Source organism: Electrona antarctica, assembly GCF_951216825.1.
Source record: "Electrona antarctica genome assembly, chromosome: 10".
Lineage (NCBI taxonomy): Eukaryota > Metazoa > Chordata > Actinopteri > Myctophiformes > Myctophidae > Electrona > Electrona antarctica.
The window spans coordinates 53365238-53385845 of NC_136791.1; the positions used below are offsets into that span (position 1 = coordinate 53365238).

The following is a 20608-nucleotide window of genomic DNA, read 5'->3' on the forward strand; positions in this document are numbered from 1 at the left end:
AAGTAATCTTTTGAAAAAGCTCACAATGCGTCGTACGAGTACAAATACCTCAAAATTGCACTTAAGTACAGTATTTAAGTAAATGTATAATTATCGGTGAGTGCGTATAGTGGAAATGTTCCAGAGGGCTGGACATACTGTACTGTACTGTAGTGGAGAGCGCCATAATACCTGCATGGTATATTTACTCACTGATCTATAGCCTCCTAGCTGTGACTCGGGCCACTGTGTTCTTATTTATGAGGGGAACGAGGAGGCATCATCTGTTGAAGCAAACGATATGCTGCATGGAGTGACTTTGAGGCAGGGGGTTTGAGTTGTGGTCAGCCCCCTGGGGCACGTCGGGACAAAGGCCCAGACGAGATGTTATATGGTTTGTGACTTTTGTCACCGATTCTGTCTTTTTTGGATCGACTGACACGCACGCACGCACACAGACGCGCACACAGACGCGCGCGTGCACACACGCGCTTTCTCCGACCTCACTCTTCACCAAGGTCACTTCACCCCCTCCTATCCGTCCCTCCCTCCATGGACGGTAAAGCAATGTTAAAACAGAGCTGCTTTTAACCAGAGATAAGGGATGGATAAGGCCCGGGGGAATAGGCAGACGGGGGAGGAGGAGAAGGCTTTCCTTTTGTAAAGGGTGCTGAAAGACATATAGCGCTACAGCCATGGTGATGAATCCCCTCCACGGTGGATGGGAGAACACTTCTCATATCATTAAGCTTTAGTAATGGTCCCTGTGCTGCATCCTCTGGCAGCGCTGCCTGCCTGCCCCTCTCTCTCTCTCTCTCTCTCCCTCTCTCTCTCTCTCTCTCTCTCTCTCTCCTTCAGTTAACGGGCCCGCAGTGGGACAGCCACAGGGCACGGCGGCAGGCTGCGGAACAGGGACCCAGGAGCATGGTTCATGGTTGGGGTCAATTCACACTCATGTGGTTCTCAAACATTTCCGTGTCAAGGACCCCCATATTCAATTCAATCTTTATTGCAGACTCACGGTCCAGATCACATAGAGGAACAAAGGACAGTAAATAATAAAACAAATTAAAAATAGAAAAAATAAAATGTACATATATACATACAGTACATAAGCTCACAGTCTGTAGAGGCAGTTACGCCAATGTCTCCAAATCATGGAAGAGAACCTATTAGAGCTCTTCACAGGGTTGGTTAACAAACTGATGACACAGTTGTCAGACTCCTCTAGTCGACACATGAATTTGTACATTAAGTTTCTCAGAAGGGCTTGACAGGTAGGCACCCCCAAGTTCACAAACAGCTGACTGGCACTGTGCCATCTTGGTACCCTCATTAGTAAACGTAATGCATCATTATATGCAACCTTAAGTTTGTGCATGCTACTCACCTTGTAGTTACTCCACAGGTGAGCAGTATACAACGGTGTACAGAAAGCTTTAAACAGTGATACCTTGACATCTGAAGAACAATTATGAAATTTCCTCATTAAAATGTTTGCCTGGGCATACAGTTTGCACCTTTGTCTATGAATGTCTTTATCATCTGTGAGGTCATCAGAGATATAGTGCCCAAGGTACTTAATCTCACTGCAGACAAGGAGAATGTTATCACTGAGAATAAAGTTAGGAAAAACTGCCTTTTTATCCTCTTTACTTCGCACAATCAGGATGCTACTCTTCTTGGCATTATACTTAATATTAAAGTCCACACCATACTGGGAACAAATCCTCAAAAGCTGCTGTAAGCCTGCACTGTACGGGGAAATGATAACCAAATCGTCCGCGTACATAAGATGGTTCACAACAGTATTACCAATAACACAGCCAGTTTTACAGAGGTTCAGGTTACAAGATAGATCATCCATGTACAGATTAAATAAAAAAGGAGATAAAATCCCCCCCTGTCTGACCCCATTCCCAACATGAAATGGTTCCGATGCAGTATTGCCCCACTTCACCTGCATCAGCTGATGTGTATACCAAAAGGCTAAAATCCTGATAATGTACTTGGGTACCCCTCTTTGGCACATTTTAACAAATAACTTAAAATGGTTAAGTCTATCAAAAGCCTTCGAAGCATCAATAAAACATAAAAACATAGTGGAGTTTTGACTCCTATATTTTGCTATAATGTCCTTTAACGCAAAGATACACATATCTGTTCCGTGTTTTCTTTTAAAACCAAACTGGTTGTCAGCTGTGGTTATATACTTTTCCAGTCTGTTCAACAGGATCTTCTCCAGCACTTTGGACAGTATGCTAGCTAAAGCAATAGGTCTGTAGTTATCCATATTATTAATTTTCCCAGCTTTATCTTTTATGACAGGTATGAGCAGCACAGATAACATGGAATCTGGTAAGACACCATGGTACAGGAACCCAGTAAGACATAGAGCAATAAGAGGGGAAAGTTTAAGACTGGCATATTTTAAATGTTCAGCTGAGATGTGATCCGGGCCGCATGATTTATTATTTTCTAGACTCAATATCGTATTGTATACGTCCTCAGATCTAACTGCCAGGTTCTCAGTAGAGACAACCATATCAACCTCAAATGCTTCACTCTTAATACAGTTGAACAGATCATGATAGTGTTGTCGCCACAATTCAGCAATATTAGCTGATCCACTCACTCCATCAATGGAGGACGGTAAGGGTGCTTTGCTGTTGTTTAGCACCTTGACCTCTTGCCAGAAATCAAAGCAGCTGTTGTTGCGCAGCTTTCTGGCCAGAGAGTCTGCCCTCATTTTATCCTCATTTTTTTTAATGAAGCGGACCGCATATTTATATTTAGCATTTGTGGCTTGTTTATGTTCAAATAGGGTCCCCTGCCTGGGCCTACCTGAATCTGCCCATACTTTAAAAGCATATCTAGCAGCAGTATGTAGCTCAGTCACATGCTCATTCCAACCCGGTTTTATGGTGTGCACCTTTTTCTTTCTCTTACATAAGGACTTGCTAGAAGCATTTAAGACATCAACAATAATATCATAAGTAAGGCATAAGTCTCTACCATGTTGCTCATTTTTACAGTTGGTGTCTCTGCAGAGCATTGCATCTCTTGGTAATACAACAGAGGCTAAAGCTTGGTCAGTAAGCAAGGTATAGTGATCAATATCATTCTCACTCAGTTTTAACCAATCCAGCCTACCTGTGGAGGATTTATTGTCATCCACAGATAGCATAGGGATATTTTCAACATTCAGGGTCATTACCAGAGTATTGGACTCGAGTCATGATGACTCGACTCGAGTCCGACTCGAGTCATTGATTGGACGACTTGCAACTCGACTTGGACTTGAGGGTAAAAAACTTGAGACTCGACTTGACTTGGAAGACAATGACTCCAGACTCGACTCGACTTGAGACAAGCTAACTCGGACAACTTGTAGCATTATGTTGTTTTTTCATTGTATGTTTTTGTTTTGTTTTGTTTTATGCGGATATCATTCTAATATGTCCAGGCAGGGCGGTCGTGAACGTCACGTTACGCCCCGCACCAGAGCGAACGCCACGCTATATGTTTACACTTGTATTGGTTTGATTGATTGATTGATTGGAGACAGGCATGTAAGCGAGAGAGCACGCAAACAGCCATGACTCTGATCAGTGTGGGCACACACAACAGTGCGGCTGTTTCTGTTTGTATCTACTAGGCTAGGCTAGCTAGCAATGGCGACTGCTCCCGAGCCTCCTTCTGCAAGTTCTGCAGTTCCACCAAAAGTGATTCAGTTCGCTTTTAAAAACTCCCATTCTGATGGAAAACGCAGGAAGGCTCAATGCAAGACATGCGACGCTAAAATCAATGACAAAGAAGGAACCACATCCAACTTTGTCCGCCACTTGAAGACGGCGCATGAAGCCAAGTAAGTGAAACCTAGTAACCTACTGCCAATATAACTAAAGCTAACATTATTAGAAGTGTGTCCGGGTGTGCATGTGTGTGTTGGTGGATATATATGTCGTTAATAAGACAAACAATGCCACTCACCACTGTCGCGAACGTTGATATGTGACTGCACTGCATAAATAATAATATCCATCCATGGTAGCAAGCCCTCCGTTTTCCAACACTTTCTCACTTTTCATTAGATATATCCAGTCGTCAGCAGGATTAAGAACTTCATTAACTCCCACGCAAAACCTTTATTCCTTCCACTTTTCCTCCGATACGTTTTCTCTAGCTATAGTTGCATTTAGTCCACTCCGTGTTATTCTTTTGGAACGTGGAGGATTAGGACCCCATGCCGGCAAAACAAATGCACGTGGAGTACTAGTAGGCAGCTAAATGTGTGCCTGATGGAAAGTGACGTAATATTAAAATACTACAAAACAAACGTGCATGCACGTTAAGAGATTATTTTGTGCTTTAGGCCTGTAGGCACTGCTGCAGTAAATTAATGTGTGTGCAATGAGTGTGCATGCATGCATTTGCTACACAAAAATGACAACTGTATAATATTTCTTCTTTTCCTTCTGTTTCAGATATGCAGAGTATATGAGATGTAAGCAGCAGCCAGTCCCTGGTCCCAGCCAGCCAGGAATTGGACAGTTTGCTGCTCTCTCTCACCCAGAGTTTTACAGACAGAATCATTCCAAACAGAGGGCCATGACTGACTCCATCATTATGGACCTAATAGTGGGATGCAGCCTTCCCCTGACTCTAACAGAAAATAAAAAGTTCTGCCACTTTCTCTCCATAGCAGACCCCAAGTACAAGGCCACTGATTATCGTTCTGTAATCAAGCACGTAGAATCCTCTGTTACAGCGACCCGCACTAAGATCAAAGGGATCCTTGCAGAAGCAGAACATGTTTCTCTGACTGTAGACATCTGGTCAGATCGTAGGATGCGAGGCTTCTTGGGTGTCACTGCCCATGTCCTGACTACAAACAAAGAGCTGTGTCTGAATTCCTACTTGCTGACCTGCAGTAGGTTCCGAGGATCACATACAGGAGAGAGGATCGCTGAGGCGTTTGAAGCTATCTGTGATGAATATGACATCAGACACAAAATGGACTTTGTGCTCTGTGACAACGCAGCTAACATGAAGAAGGCCTTCTCCATCTGCTTCCCCCAAGAGGAAGAAGATCAAGTAGATGATGAAGAGAGCCTGGACGACCCAGAGATATGGGAAGATCTGTCGGTGACCGACCAAGAAACTGTTGATCAGGTGAATGAGTGGCAGTAAAACATCTTTGCTTATGGTTGTGCACAATGCACAAATACCATAAAATAATAACCTTTTATTGTAGTAGTTTTGTAATCTACAGGGCAGCCTTGTTTTGTCTACTCATCGTTAACTATTTCTGTCATGTGCTCTCTGACAATACTGTTATGTGAAGAAAACCATAATTTAATTGTTTGAATTCAACAGGCACTAACCAGAGGAAGCCCCAAACGCCTACAGTGCTTCGCTCATACCCTACAGTTGACTATAGGCGATGGCCTTAAGGAAGCTAAGGTTGCAAGAGGTGCCATGGCAAAATGCTGCAAACTCAGTTCTCTTCTGCACACATCTACCGCCTTCCATGATGCTTTTGAAGAGAAGTTTGGTGAGCGAGGGATCCCTGCTGCTGTGACCACACGATGGGGTTCAACCTACCGCCAACTGAAAGCAGTGCTCTCATTCAACCAGGAGGAACTGAGCGATGTTGTGCAGGCCACAGGTTGGTGCTTGTCTGTTACTGCCCCTGCTGCTGTGTAGATCATGGCTGTAGCTCAGGAGAATGGGTTGTCTGACCACAGGGTCACATTCTATTCCTGTGTCATCAAACACACAGGGCTTGTTGAGTAGTATCCTGACCAGTTTTAGAATGCTATGCTGTATCTCTTTCTCTATCTATCTAGGTCACCAGGAGCTGATCTTCTCTACGAGAGAGTGGAGTCAACTGAAAGAACTGTGTGATATCCTCAAGCCCTTTTCAGAGGCCACTGATCTTACGCAGGGCGAGAAGTGTGCAACTATCAGCGCTGTTCTTCCCAGTGTCTTGTCCCTAAACAACCACCTGGAGAAACTCAAGCAGAAGGTTGGTTATTGACTCACTCACTCACTCACTCACTCACTCACTCACTCACTCATTTATTCATTTGTTCAGGTTCGCTTCCTGGGAAGCATGGTCAGGTGCCTTCAGACCTCCCTCAAAAAAAGATTCCGTGGCATCCTGGTCAATGTGAAAATGGAAACTGCAGCACCAGACGAACCACAGCCTCTACCTTTTGCGGACCCTGTGTATATCAGAGCAGCTGTCCTGGACCCAGAATACTCAATGATGTGGCTGGAACAAGATGTCCTTGTCAACGATGACATCAAGAGGGAGGTGTCTGACATGGTGAAAGGTCAGTGAATGTACATCTATATTAATGTGTTCGAATACACACTAAAAGTATGGCACTGTATGTACTCTCACACACCACTCACTCAGTCACTTCTCAAACAAACTTGGTTCACTTTATTAATGTTGACTGTCAGGGTGACAAATCATGATGATCACCAAACTATCAATATCAGTTTTAATGTAATATATTTCATGCTATATTAAGTGATCATTTGTTGTCCATTAGAACTGATCCTACGGGAGGTGCCAGCTGACCAGACACCTGAGAATCCAGAGAGAGAGGAAGAGCTGTTGGAGGAGAACACTCAGAACAGTGCTGGGCTCTTCGCAGGATACAGGAAGCGTCGCAAGCAGGACACAATGAGGCCAGAAATTCAGCTGAACAACTACCTTAGCCTTGATACTGATCAGAAATGTCTCAGCTTTTGGGAGGCAAACAGAAACTCCCTCCCTGCACTTTATAAGATTGCCATTAGAGCACTTGCAGTGCCCGCAACTAGTGCTCCAGTCGAGAGAATCTTTAGCCACGGTGGCATCATTTTGAGACCACATCGTTCTCGGATGAAGGGCACCAATCTCTCGAACCTTGTGTTTCTCAAGTGCAACAATCTGTGAATCTACTGTATGTAATACAGGCACTACTTGACTCTGTAACATAGGGTTAGGTTTAAACAGGATGTTAACTTGCACACATTTTACTTTGGAAAGGTTTCATTTATCCAGCTCTTATTTTCTTTTATAACTCTTACATTTAAAATGTTTATCTCTTTAGAATTGTCAAAATAATACTCATGGTGGAGTGAGTTTATGCAAACATCTTGACAAAAAAAATGAATCCCTTAAATGGATGGTTATTTATGTTTGTAAGCACTGCTGTCTGTGTGCTGTTTAGTTTACAAAGCACCTTGTTTGCACTGATAATTTTGCCTTTGTAAAGGTAGCTACCTCGAATGTAAAACAAATAATGATACACTTGCAATTTAAATGTTGTTGCAAAATGTTCAAAATAAACATTTCTGTGTCAAACATGCCATTTCTTTAATGGAATGTAGCCTTTCCCATCTACCTAGGCCTAAATGATCAAACATGTAATGGATAAATGTATAGCTTTTAAGCTTGCTGCTGGTTTAATGCATGCAGAGTTGCAGACTAGTCTGCATGGTATTTTTGACATTGACTTTAGGAAGATAAGCTTCCTCCAAGATATACACCTGAGATATAATCTGTGACTTGACTTGACGACCTTGTGACTTGACTCGACTTGACAACCTTGTGACTTGACTCGACTTGACTTGACACCTTGTGACTTGAGACTTGACAACCTTGTGACTTGACTTGACTCGACTTGACAACCTTGTGACTTGACTCGACTTGACTTGACAACCTTGTGACTTGACTCGACTTGACTTGACAACCTTGTGACTTGACTCGACTTGACAACCTTGTGACTTGACTCGACTTGACAACCTTGTGACTTGACTCGACTTGACTTGACAGCCTTGTGACTGGACTCGACTCGACTTGACTTGACATAACCTTGTGACTCGACTTGACTTGACTTGCCCACAACAGAAAAACTTGAGACTCGCTTGAGACTTGGACCAAATGACTTGCTACTCGACTCGGACTCGGATCGGAGGGACTCGTGCAATTGTCTGGTCATTACGAATGGAATATGGTCAGAAGTGGCCAACTCATAGCAGATATTAATGTTGTCAAGAGAAGCATGGGCATCCGCTGTGCATATACAGTGATCTAACCATGACACAGTATGCCATGCTTCACTGATGTATGTGTAGCTTTTCTCAGGTAGTAGAGATTTACTTGACAAGATTAGATTATTATCATTACAAAAGTGCAGTAAACATTTACCAAACAGGGATTTCTTATCTGATATATCAGAATTCAAGTCCCCCATTACATAGACACAGGTTGTAGTATTATCCTTAATGAAAGCATTAATAAATGCCAATCTGTTGCGAAATTCATCTTCATTTTGATATGACTCGTAAGGTGTGTATACATTTAAAATAATAAAAGATCTATTGTCATATTTTATCTCTATACCGATGGCCCAGTCAACCTCCAATCGTATCACTGTAACCACCGAATCATATTTACTGTGCCAGAGAATTGCTACACCACCCGGGATTCTACCTTGCACTATTTTATCCCGGAGATCAGTGGTGGACTCTCCAGCCCCATGAAAATATGAATGTAATGAGTTAAGTCTTTCCAGGTCTTGTTTAGGTAACCATGTCTCTTGTAAGCACAAAATGTCACATTCCTCCAAAAGTTTGTCAACAACGATCCGCCTTGCTTTGTCCCCGTCACTGTGCCCCACACGTAGGCCACGCGTGTTATATGACACCACCCGCATATTTCTATTTGGGGTTATGACTGCCGTCATGTCCATCCGCAGATGAATGATTCACCAGTTGTACAGGAGCGACTACCGTAGTAGCTATGTTGACTCCGGCATGCGACCCACTAACGGGCCGTCTTGGCTCATAGTAGCGTCGGACATAAGTGCCCGCTGGCCACAGCTCTGGGTCATACATTTCTGACACATCCTTGCATTCGGCAGTGATGTGAAATGAACTAAACCGACTTTGTGCCGAGTCAATTTTCCGACAGGTTACTTCTCGGCCAAGTTTCTCATTGAGATAGATAGTTAGTGTGTTAGCTTCCAGCTGAGGGGCAAACTTAGTGGCAAATACACTCACCATTTTCGTGTTCACAACTTGAATGTTGGCGCTCACTGTGCCTGTGCCCACAATGCCAGTCTTCTTCCTCTCCCGTTGCTGTGGCTGTGGGGCTAGCCCAACTCGTTGTCGCGGTGCAGACTTGTGCTCAGGTGTCGCCCTGCGTCGGCGTCCTTCCTTCACGACACGAGACCATGTAGGAGACTTTAGTGTATGTGGTGTCACTGGTGTGGACGCTGAACCCGTAGCGTTGCCGAAGCCTCCACCAGCCACCGCCTCCTGATCAGCGCTCACGGCCGCTGTCCTCGCTCTCTTGCCTGGCGGCTCACTCCCAGCCCCTAGGTCCACGCCAGGGGGCCTCTCAATTGCTGTCAACCGGTCGTCAATAGCCATGGTTGTTGCCCGTAAGCCTTCACATGCATCCGTCTGGGCTTCAAGCGTCATTTTTACACAACACATGTCCTTGTTCAGCTGTTCCATCCGCCCCAGTAACGCGGATACATCGATGTGATCGTATGAGACCGGGGGGAGATCATCCAGATAGTGGGATACAAATCTTGGAATATTCTCCCCACATTCATTTAACAGCTTCAGGCACGCTTTAATATTGTTAGCATCCCTCTGAGCCCCTTTGTGTGCAACACATCGCTGCGTTGTTTGAGGGCACAACTCAAACAGCAGCTTCTTCGAGGTTTCGATCCACTCGGAGTTGAAATTGTTTGCGGCCAACAGAACAATGTCGTCATGATTCAGAGTTCGCATTTTAATAACAAGGAAGTTTAATAGTTCATCCTCCACAATCACCTTATTGTCAGTGGTTCGATAGACTTCAGGTTTAGTACGGCTGGAGGAGCTGGCTGCCCCAGGCCAGCCTGCTGCCGCCATGATTCAGTCACAGTGGTATGGTGTCTCCTTCCTTGTTTGGTTAGCATACAATATGTATGTATATCTGCGGCCAAATACAGATACATAATATTGTTATGTATTTGGCCGCAGACGCCGATTTGAAAAGATGTTACACACCGCAAGGTTTTTCAAAATATACTGTATCTACTTTCGATTTGTGCAAAAAATTAGGGGGCCTAGTATAGAGGCCTGGGAGATTCTGGTCTCTTTCTTTCTTTATGACTTAAATATGATTTGACTGATTTTGACACTAGAGACACGAGACAGTGAGATGGAGAGGCAACGGGTATGTAGTAGCCGGCTATGTAGGTCGGCCTGTAACTTCTTGTTTCTGGATGTCATGTGTCAGTTGCTTGATATATTGTGTTTTCTGTGTGGATGACCTTTGAACTGTGCAGTGAGACTTGACTGCTCTGCTGTACTGTGTCTTTGAACATCCTGTGCGTGCGTGCGACGGTGCGTGCGTGCGTGCGTGCGACGGTGCGTGCGTGCGTTCGTGCGACGGTGCGTGCGTGCGTGCGACGGTGCGTGCGTGCGTGCGTTCGTGCGACGGTGCGTGCGTGCGTGCGTGCGACGGTGCGTGCGTGCGTTCGTTCGTGCGACGGTGCGTTCGTGCGACGGTGCGTGCGTGCGTTCGTGCGACGGTGCTTGCGTGCGTGCGTGCGTGCGATGGTGCGTGCGTGCGTTCGTGCGACGGTGCGTGCGTGCGTGCGTGCGTGCGATGGTGCGTGCGTGCGTGCGTGCGTGCGTGCGTGCGTGCGTGCGTCCATTCCAGCATTGATGTAAATTAAGTCGACAAACACTCATGCACATACTTACACACACATGCTTATACTGTACACACACAAACACACACATGCTTACACACACAAACAAACATAACATACATACGCTTACAGACATAAACGCATTTACACACACACACACACACTCTCACGCACACATGCACAGCTTGCTCGTGCGAGCTGTGATATAGGTTTAGCCAAAGGGTCCTTCATAGATCACCCTGCACTGACAGCTCTCTTAAACGTCCTTGGCAGACCCCACCCCTTCCCACCAACCACCAGCCTCCCATTCTATACTCCTTTCGCTCCTTCTATTCCACTATACTGGCGTGGCGTAGCGTAGCTCCCTGATGGATGCCGCCATATTTCTCTGCCTCTCTCCCCTGGAATGCTCCCATAATCACTGGGCCCTGTAATGCATGGTACCATCTGTATACATCCCATTAAGTAGCGCTTTGTGCACGGGAGTCGCTCCTCCACACCCAGCAGAGAATGGCACAGTGGAGCCCGGCCAAGTGGTGGCTCCTCCGGCCCCACCTTGTGTTCAGATACATCTGCTACCTCCAGGGGGGCCCAAAGTTGTCCATTCAGCCATTCTTATGAAGCCTCATTTAGACTTGATGCTGCACACCAGCATCTCAAGGGCAAGACACTGAACCCAACCCCACACATTTGGCAGTATTATGCGTGTCTTAAGTACCAGGTCTTATTACTTAACTTAAGACCTGGAGGCGTGATCAATGCCATTTGGCCACTCAGAATAGCCAAATGGCATTGACCACGCCTCCAGGTCTTAAGTTAAGTCATAAGACCTGGTACTTAAGACACGCATATTGCCTCCAATGTGTCGGTCGGTGCCAACTTGTCACCATTGGTGTGTGAATGTGGTGGACACTGGCGTTGACTGTTTGCAGCGTCACCACCCAATGTGTGAATGAATGGACCATTGTAAGCACTGTATAAGCACAGAAAAGTGCTATAAAAATGCAATCCATTTTAATTATGACGCATTGTCAGCTTATAGATCTGCTATTCCCGGCTTGCGACACCATCGTACGAGGGAGCATAAATGGGCCATTATATAAAGCAAGAAGAACTGGTATGTTCTCATGTGGAAACGTTTGTAGTGGCGTGGAATGTATGGGTTATTAGGCACCGATAATTATCAACGTGATCTGCAGTTTGCAGTCGTGGCTGCATCAAAGCATCAATTTCCTCAAAGCAACAGCTTACCTCAGAGCCTTGGATGTCCCCGACTCTCCGCACGGCTGAGAAGTATTATACTTGACGAACGGTGTTTGTGTTCCGGTCACCCACCACAGTCCTCAACTAATATTTAATCTTTTTTTTCCCCTTCCTTTTTTCTGTTTTACATCACAAGCTTTTGTACACACTCGCCGCATCGCTATCAATCACATTTTTTAATTTAATGTATGAATATGTGATTTATGTTGCGGAGGCACGGGGGTATAAATCTATTTTGTGGAGAGGTTGCCTAAGAGCGCTGATGTTCCCTTATTGATTGGCTGGCTTAATAGTGTTTGTTCTTTATAGCTGATCTCAGGAAATAAAGCAAATAACCCATTTTGGGCGAGAACGCCTTTTGGTGTTTTAAACATTGTTATAATTTAGCTATTGAAAAATAGCAGATCTACAAGCTCATAGCGCGCCACCGAGTGGCGCGCTACGAGCTTGAAGGTCTGCTATTTTTGAAAAATCGTGAAAATATTTATTTCAGAAAACTGGAGGATTTAGAAGAATCTTTAAAGATTTTGAGGTCCGGCCTAAATGGAATAAATAGCTCAGAATGAGTTCACTCGCCAGGGTGCTCACAACAAGCATGTAGTCAGGAGGAGAGGATAGAGGGATGTAAATAAAATAAAGAAGAGAAACAGGAAGGGGAAAGAAGATAAGAGGATTATAAAGCCTTATATATTCCTCATCGTACGATGGTGTCGCGCACTGCAAATAGCAGATCTACAAGCTCACAACGCGTCGCGAATGTAACGCGTTGTGAGCTTGTAAGTCGGGTATTTCCAGCACGCGACACCATCGCCCGACAAAGTATAAATTGGGCTCAAGTGTGATGGCCCACAACAGAAAGTAGCATTGAGGGCCACAGTCAATTCAAAAACTACATGGAGAGGTTGTAATTAAATCTCAATGGTTCTTCCAGAAAATCAATGTTATTCCAGCCGTAGAACAAGCATGAATCACAGCGGAAGAAAAACTGCGTTTCACTTTTGTATCGTTGCACGATACAAAGTAATATAAGTGGGAAAACAAGGACATGAATCATATTATTTTTCCATAACTTCTTTGTGAAACTGCAACTTGAGGCCAAAGGCGATTGTGTTGCTGTGAGCTTTTGCTTCCGGAATGTTCTGCCCTAGTGCTTCGCTCAGAATGCGAACCGTCATTGACACAGTACAGTAAATGCATTATTGTGAAACCACATACTGTGCCCTGAACTTGCTCAAAACCACTAAAAGAAAGCCTGCATGGAGAAGTAAAGCCTATAAAACCTTCGCCATAGTAAATTCTATCACAGGAAGAAAGGCAAAGCAATCAAGAAGCGTGATCCTCTTCTCTGCCTGAATGTTCAAAAGCTTCTCAATTAGCCTGAACTCCTAATATGACTGATAGGAGTGTGACAGGCAAGTAAACACTCCCACAGTGCGACAATCTTTAGCTTTATACTATACACTATTCAGTATACCACTGTTTCCCAAACAAACAAATCCAATCAAAATATTTCAAATAGTTTAAACAAAAGAAAATCACAGCTTTTCATAAATTAAAAATCATTCCAACATTTTTCTAAATATTTAAAAAAAACATTGTTTTTATAATAAAAAAATCTATAAATAGGGATTAGTCACAGTGGAATTGTTGTACAGTACATTCCTCTGAAAATAAAACTAAAGCAATCAACCTACCTTAAAATCCTATAGCTACACTTCTATCTCCAACAACACTGCTTTCATTGAGACCAATTCAATACATATTGTATTAATTCTCAACCAAGGAACTACAGTTTTCTTTTATTTTGAAGTAACACCCACGCAGTTTTTAAAGTTGAAAAGGTGCACATCTAAATATAAACAATTTGTTCTACTGTGTTGTCCATCTCAAAGGAGATGAAACCGGTCTCTGGTCCCTGGACAAATTTTCAAAGTTGCAGTGGTGGTGGACAGTAACAACTAACTACACTTTATGTAGTTATCAACAGCTGATTTAACCTTCAGAAACGAAATAGGGTCAAAAGTGCAACATGTCTTTGAAATGCAGTGGGAGTAATGTCACGAGAACATTTTACAGATACTCAAAACATAATAAACACTATGTAACTGTCCAGCATTGACCCTATACCACGCTGCACGTGTGACAAGGAACAGAATGTTCTTCACACCCAGAAGCTACTAACCCACATCATCAGATGTCAGACTTGAGTCGCATCGACTGCAAATCAAATGTGTCATCTCATCACTCGCTCTGAGGCTGTTGTTGAATTCTCAGAGGGGTTTGTCAAATCGATGTGAAAATTAAACTGTTTTTTTTTGTCCAGTACTTGGCTCATCAGAGGGATTGTGATGAATTCAAGTTGTCTTGACATGTTAATGGAAGTTAGGGGAAGGGAAAGTTCACAAAAGTCCCTGCCCGGGGTATTTTTTTATACCAAAATAGCTGCATGTCGGGATTGTGCCTGAAAAGCAGGGTCATGAACTATTTACCCAGGAAAAGAGCGTCTTTCCTGGGGGGGGGGACCCTTCTAAAGGGAGGCAGTTTAAACAACTGGAAAAGTGGATCATGGATCTACTTGACGCAGCGGGCATCTAGCTCGATATAACAGTGCCAACCGACCCCCACCCCCACCACGTGATGTTACATACCAACGCTAACATAACAATATCAGTTTACTCTTTCTACATAATGGGTGCAATATAGTTCATCGAATTGATCCTCCCCAAAAATGTGCTAGATTTTCAAAATATAGTGAACATAGCCGATCTACAAGCTACACGCATCGCTATTGCGTGACACCTTTGTACAACAGAGTATAAGATAGGGGTTGAAAGACAAGTGTTATAAAGAATCAATTAGAATTTGTATACTCTTTGATTCGTTGATGTATGAACCAATTTATAAATTATATATTTTGTATTCTCTCAGTTCTCAATATTCAATGAATTGAAAAAGCAATCAATAGAATAATCCCTAAGGAGACATTCGATGATTGCAGCCCTATTCCGTATACAGTATACTGACAGCTGTGGGCCCACACAGGGAACCACACTAAACAGACCATGGGTCAGTGTCCGCGGTCAACGACTGGGTCCATATACTGAGAGGAGGAGGGGGAGATGGCATAAATCCCATTAAGCCCTCATCTCCCCTGTTGACAGTCCACGCCCCTGGCTGGCGCAAACCAAACTTCCTGTTATAGGAGATGGAGAAGGCTGTCATCCCACAGTGACTACCACCTCGGCCCCTCCCTCTCTGATGCCCTCGCATTAATAGGGAATCGATGGTGAGCGTGCGAGAGAAGGGAAACAGTGTGAGAAACAAAGGGATGTGTCCATCTCCTGTGGAAGGACGTCTAAGGGATGGTACAGGGGAGCTTACGGGTTGGAGGTTGGAACTATAGGAGGATATTCGTAGACATTGACGGATCTCAGCAATCGTCCTCTCTCTCTCTCTCTCACTCTCTCTCTCTCTGACTGAGAGTGTGAACATCAACCGTCGATACCAGCAGACAGCAGCACCTAAAGGCGGGCAGCGGGGTTGAGATGCTGCAGGGCTATGTTTGTTTCTAAGACAGAAAGAGGACAGGAGGTTATATTTGTGGCGTGACTCTCCTATATGAGACCACTGAGAATGAACAACATACTACAGAGCACAGTTGTAATGGGATTATTATAATAACTGTCCTGTTGGGCGTGTGATTTGTGATTGTTCCATTCAACTTCACATGTTTTGAAACGATCATGAAGCATTGGAGCCGGCATTTCAGGACTCCCTTTTAGGGGTTCTCAAAATGGCCATGACAAGGACCCTGGCTGGCTAATAAGCCAGACCGAATCAGCCGTTGGCAAAAAAAACAATTGCCTGCCGGCGGATTACGGTCTGGAGAGGCTCAATTGTACGCCCATTTCCTACACCAGAGAACTGGTGTGGCCAATCGGGACACGGTATGCAATATGGGCGGGCTTTGGTACAGTGACGTTCAATGCTTGAGACCTTTGACTGACAGTAGCTCTGACCAATTGCGTCAAAGAGAAAATGTTTGAACCCGCCCCCCGGGAAATAAGATCCATACACAACATCTCCAGACTCAAATACCACACGACAGTGTGATTTGAGTCTGGCTTATTAGCCAGGCTACCTGGCTGTAAGCCCCAATTGGGATATTTTCTTTTACAAAAAATACTGAAAATAGCACATGTAAAACCTCACAATGCATTGTGAGCTTGTACATCTGCTACTTTCGCAATCTTTGAAAATGTTTGGAATTATTTTTATTCCTTAGCTGAAACACTCATCCGTGCTCTCATCACATCCAGCTCGACTAATGGCACCAACTCCAAAACTCAATAAACAAAATATGTCCAGAACTCAGCCACTCACCTGCTCACCAGTACCCGTTCCAGAGCTCATTATTATTACACGGTAACCGTCGCCCAAAATCCAGGTCGCCGTGAAAAGTTCGGACATCTCGCCTGAACCGTCGTCCAAAGTTGCCCTATAGAGGAGGAGCTTAGAGAAAAGGGTGTTTTTGCGCTTATTCGTCTAAAAGTGCCACATTTTGCACAGATGTAGCCATGGACATGCTCTAAGGATTTAGCTAGGGCGCCCAAGTTGGCGACATTGGGAAACTTTGTGACAGCTGCTGAAAGTTGGGGTACCATTAACAACCGACATTTTCTAAATTTCATTGTGCTTTAAGTAGCATGTGACGTGTCAAACTAGGGGGTTTTCATGATTTATTTTCACGAAAAACGGACATACACTGGCCGTCATCGTCATCACAAATGTGATGAGGTAATCACATTTGGGCACATTTGGGCAAGGGGCTATGGCCAAATTTAGCCCAAGGAGTGTTTTTTGTGCAAAACTAATGCTTGGAAAAACCCCTAATGCATGTCAAACCCCTAGTTTGACATGTCACATGCTACTTAAAGCATAATGAAATTTAGAAAATGTTGCCTTATAGGTTGTTAATGGTACCCCAACTTGCAGCTGTCACCATGTTTCCCAAGGTTGCCGGCTCGGGCTAAATCATTAGAGCATGCCCTGGGCTACAAAGAATTTGGCGCTTTTAGACGAATTAGCGGAAAATAAGCCATGAGGGCCTGGACTACTACAAAGCCCAGCAAGGTTTTTTGCTTCCCCAACCCTGTGGAATGCACTCCCAAATACTCTCAAAGAAGCTCGCAACCTCCAAAACCACTCTCAAAATCCACCTCTTTGATATGGATTTCCCAAGCTAACTGCACACACCCCTGCCTCACCCTTTCACTGTTTATTGATTTTATTCCATAGCCTAGCCTTTTATTAGTGTTTTTCCCAATAAAGTAGATTTTCTTTAGATGTTTTCTCCTCCCCCACATGTAAAGCGTCTTTGGGTACTTAGAAAAGTGCTATTATAAATTTGAGATATTATTATTATCATTTAATTATTTCAACTAGCCCTTACCCGTTGTGAGATATTCCCCCCCCCCCCCCTTGTGGCCGCAGGGGGTACTGCGCCCTGGGTGCGTTTTCGCCTTTTTTTAATTCACTAATAAATTCATTATTAATCATTAATGTGTATAATCGAAGAAAAGGCTTCGTTAAGACCTCCATATTATTATGGTCAATGCTTGTGTGAAAAACGGCGATGTTTCTGACAGACTCACAGACACACACACATTCAGACATTCAGACAGACATTGTCAGAATTATAGTATGATGATGATGATGAATGATGATGATGATGATGATGATGATAGTATGATAATGTCATGCCAACCTTATTTACTTTACTGACAATGACTGAGAGAAGGCCTGTTGTTTTTCTTTGATCATTTACCTATTTCACCGGCTATCTGTGCTCTTTATAGAAGATACAAGACAATTTATACATATATTTTTTTTCTTATTTTAATGTGTACATGTATATGTATATATATATTTTACTTTATTACTATTTTTGGTATTTCATTTTAGATATGGTTAACATCGTAATACAGTAAGTGGCTAGACTAGATTTGACTAGATTTGTGAAGGGCGGGGGGATTGAGTGTGTCCGCTAATGATGATGATGATGATGATGGGTGGGAAGCCAATTGGGGAGGGAGAGTTGATTTCTGTCGACGCATTGATGATACGTATATACAGATGGTCAGGGCAGGGCGCCTGTTCAGGGGGGAGTAGAACTGGGGAGGATAGCGTGTTCCTCCACATGCGTTACGCCCGCCTAGTGAGGCTCTTAACTGTCAGGTGAAAAGAAGCTGGTGGCTTGAGGCTCGGGTATCGTGTCTATCTTCATCCTCCCAATGACCTTCTGTGGGGGTTTGCAGGGATGGACCACTAAAGCAGGGGAACTGGGAATTGGCATATTATCAAATTGGGTATGAAGGGGAGAAAATATATATTTATTTTACTTTTTGGGAGGGGCTCGGGGTGTTCAGTAGCATAGTCACTTTATTATTTATCTCTGTACCTATTACAGTATATGCAAACAAAATAACTCAGATCTTATGGTGTACTTACTTTAAATCATATCAGATCATATTACCCAAGGAATATGATCTGTGATAATGACTATTACTGCATGTGTCTACCTGATCCTGGGATAACTTTCAGTGAAAATCTCAATACAAAATAAAAAATAATGTCATGCCAATATGCTAGGTATACAATCATTAATGGTACAATTATCTAATGAAATTAATATCAATTTTCATTATATAATATTATTATTATTTTCATCTCCTTTCCAATTAGCCGCATTGGCTTCCCCTGGCGGCCACGGCCTCTGTGTCCCATTCTCCATACAGGCCATGGCCAGCTGAGCTGATGAGCAGAGCTTCATCTTATCATGCCTAATAGCTTATTGATTCCAGCCATGGGAGAAATGGCTACATCATCTGCTTAGTTGCCCCGTGTCATACAGCCAGACTCATTACATTACATTACATTACATTGCAGTCATTTAGCCTTGCATCACACACACACACACACAAGCCATCCCATGTGGGCTTGATGTTATGGCAGATTGAGCTAATGGTAGTCATCAGATCACATTATTCATATTACTTACAGTACATCATTGCTTGATATGTCATCATATTAAGCAATGTCTGCATGTATGGCCATAAACACTGCTATTGTACCATCCATCCCACAGTTTGCTCCACACTCTGACTCAGAGTCCTGTACAGCACTGGTATTCAACATTGGGTCCCTTCAAGGGTCCTTGAGGCGACCCAGGAATCTCCTTCGCGTTTGAGTAAATGGTCACGCCCCCCTCGCGACTTTCCCTACTTTCGGGACTCTGGGGGACGAGGATTTACTAATCTGTCCATATCGGGTTGCAACTCGAACGGGGCTAAGTCGGCTAAGCGAACTTCGCAACGTTCCGACGCGGCAACTTGCACGGTCTGTGATGTCTCTCATGGCTCAAGTTCACTTGAGATGGCCATTTACTCAAACGCGAAGGAGATTCCATGCTCACGTCCTTGAGGGGGTTCCAGGCGTTCCCCAGCTCATTGTTAGCCAGGAACCCAGTGGACCCCCCCATGAGTCTGCAGAAGGGTCCAGAGTGTACGAATGGAACTAAATGGACCCTTTTCTGTGTACAGTGGATTGGATTGACTCCAACAAAATGGGGGTCCGTGGTCAAATTAATTTAAAACTGGGGGGTCCTTAAAAAGGTTAAAGTACAGGGTAAACCAGTGGTATTCAATTGGCGGCCCACGGGCCAAATGCCTCCCGCGGAGTGCCCCCTTGTGGCCCCTGGAAGATTTTTTTTTTTTAAAGAAAAAGGTTTTTTCTTTTTTTTAACTCTGGGAATAATAAGAGGGCTAATGAAAGTTACAGGTATGGTGTGTGCGATATGACGTGTGAGATTACCATAATGACAGTAATCCTTAAAGGACCACTTCACCACTTTTCAACCTATCTTCATATAAAATAGGTCCTCACATTTGGTTCCATTTGTACACTCTCAGACCCATAAGGGTCCATTTGGTTCCAAACCATCATTTCCCTGGGGACCCCCTGGAACTGCCTCAAGGACCCCTGGGGTCCCCGGACCCCACTTTGGGAATCACTGCTCTATGTAATCTTTATAGTCTGATAAACTATTCTCGCGTAAATAAATCTTGTTTAAAAAAATCTGGATCAGGATTCAAAAAGCTCAGAGTAAGTATTATGTTATAAAAACTCAAAAGATACAATTTAAAAATATAAACTCGACAATAAAAGTTCGAAAACGTAACTTTGGTCCATTATTTCTCCACTTTGATAATACCAATTGGAATTATGTTTTATATCATTTTAATCGTTGATCGTTGTCACCTGTACCCATTTGTGGAATGAGCAATACTGCTAAACGTACGGTAGCGCCTCCAAAAATGGTTGGTATTCAACCCTTGCTTTAAGTTGCTTAGTGGATTGGATGATTGCACTCTCCCATAGTAATAAGGAAAAAACAACACAATTTTTACACTCAGTGTTATGGAACTCAGTAGTGGGTAGAATATCCAAAATCAGCCGCACCTCCTCCTCATCCTGGTCACCAACCTAGACACATTTTGCTGTGGGATGGCATCCCATTCCTCAACCAGGTTTTGTTGCAAGTTAGCTAGTTAGTTTCATTTATTGTCCATGTGTGGAAATTTGTCTTC

The 20608-nt window shown here is 43.8% G+C and overlaps 1 protein-coding gene across 1 annotated transcript; it reads left to right on the top strand.

Moving 5' to 3' along the window:
• Positions 1 to 3653: 3653 nt before the first annotated feature.
• Positions 3654 to 7131, top strand: LOC306930875 (zinc finger BED domain-containing protein 4-like; the record flags this gene model as incomplete). Its single annotated transcript, XM_079511971.1, has 6 exons — positions 3654 to 3847; positions 4467 to 5154; positions 5359 to 5650; positions 5832 to 6010; positions 6080 to 6320; positions 6546 to 7131. 6 exons carry the CDS (start codon positions 3654 to 3656, stop codon positions 6932 to 6934), a joined length of 1983 nt encoding a protein of 660 aa, XP_079368097.1. The 3' UTR covers positions 6935 to 7131.
• Positions 7132 to 20608: the final 13477 nt, after the last annotated feature.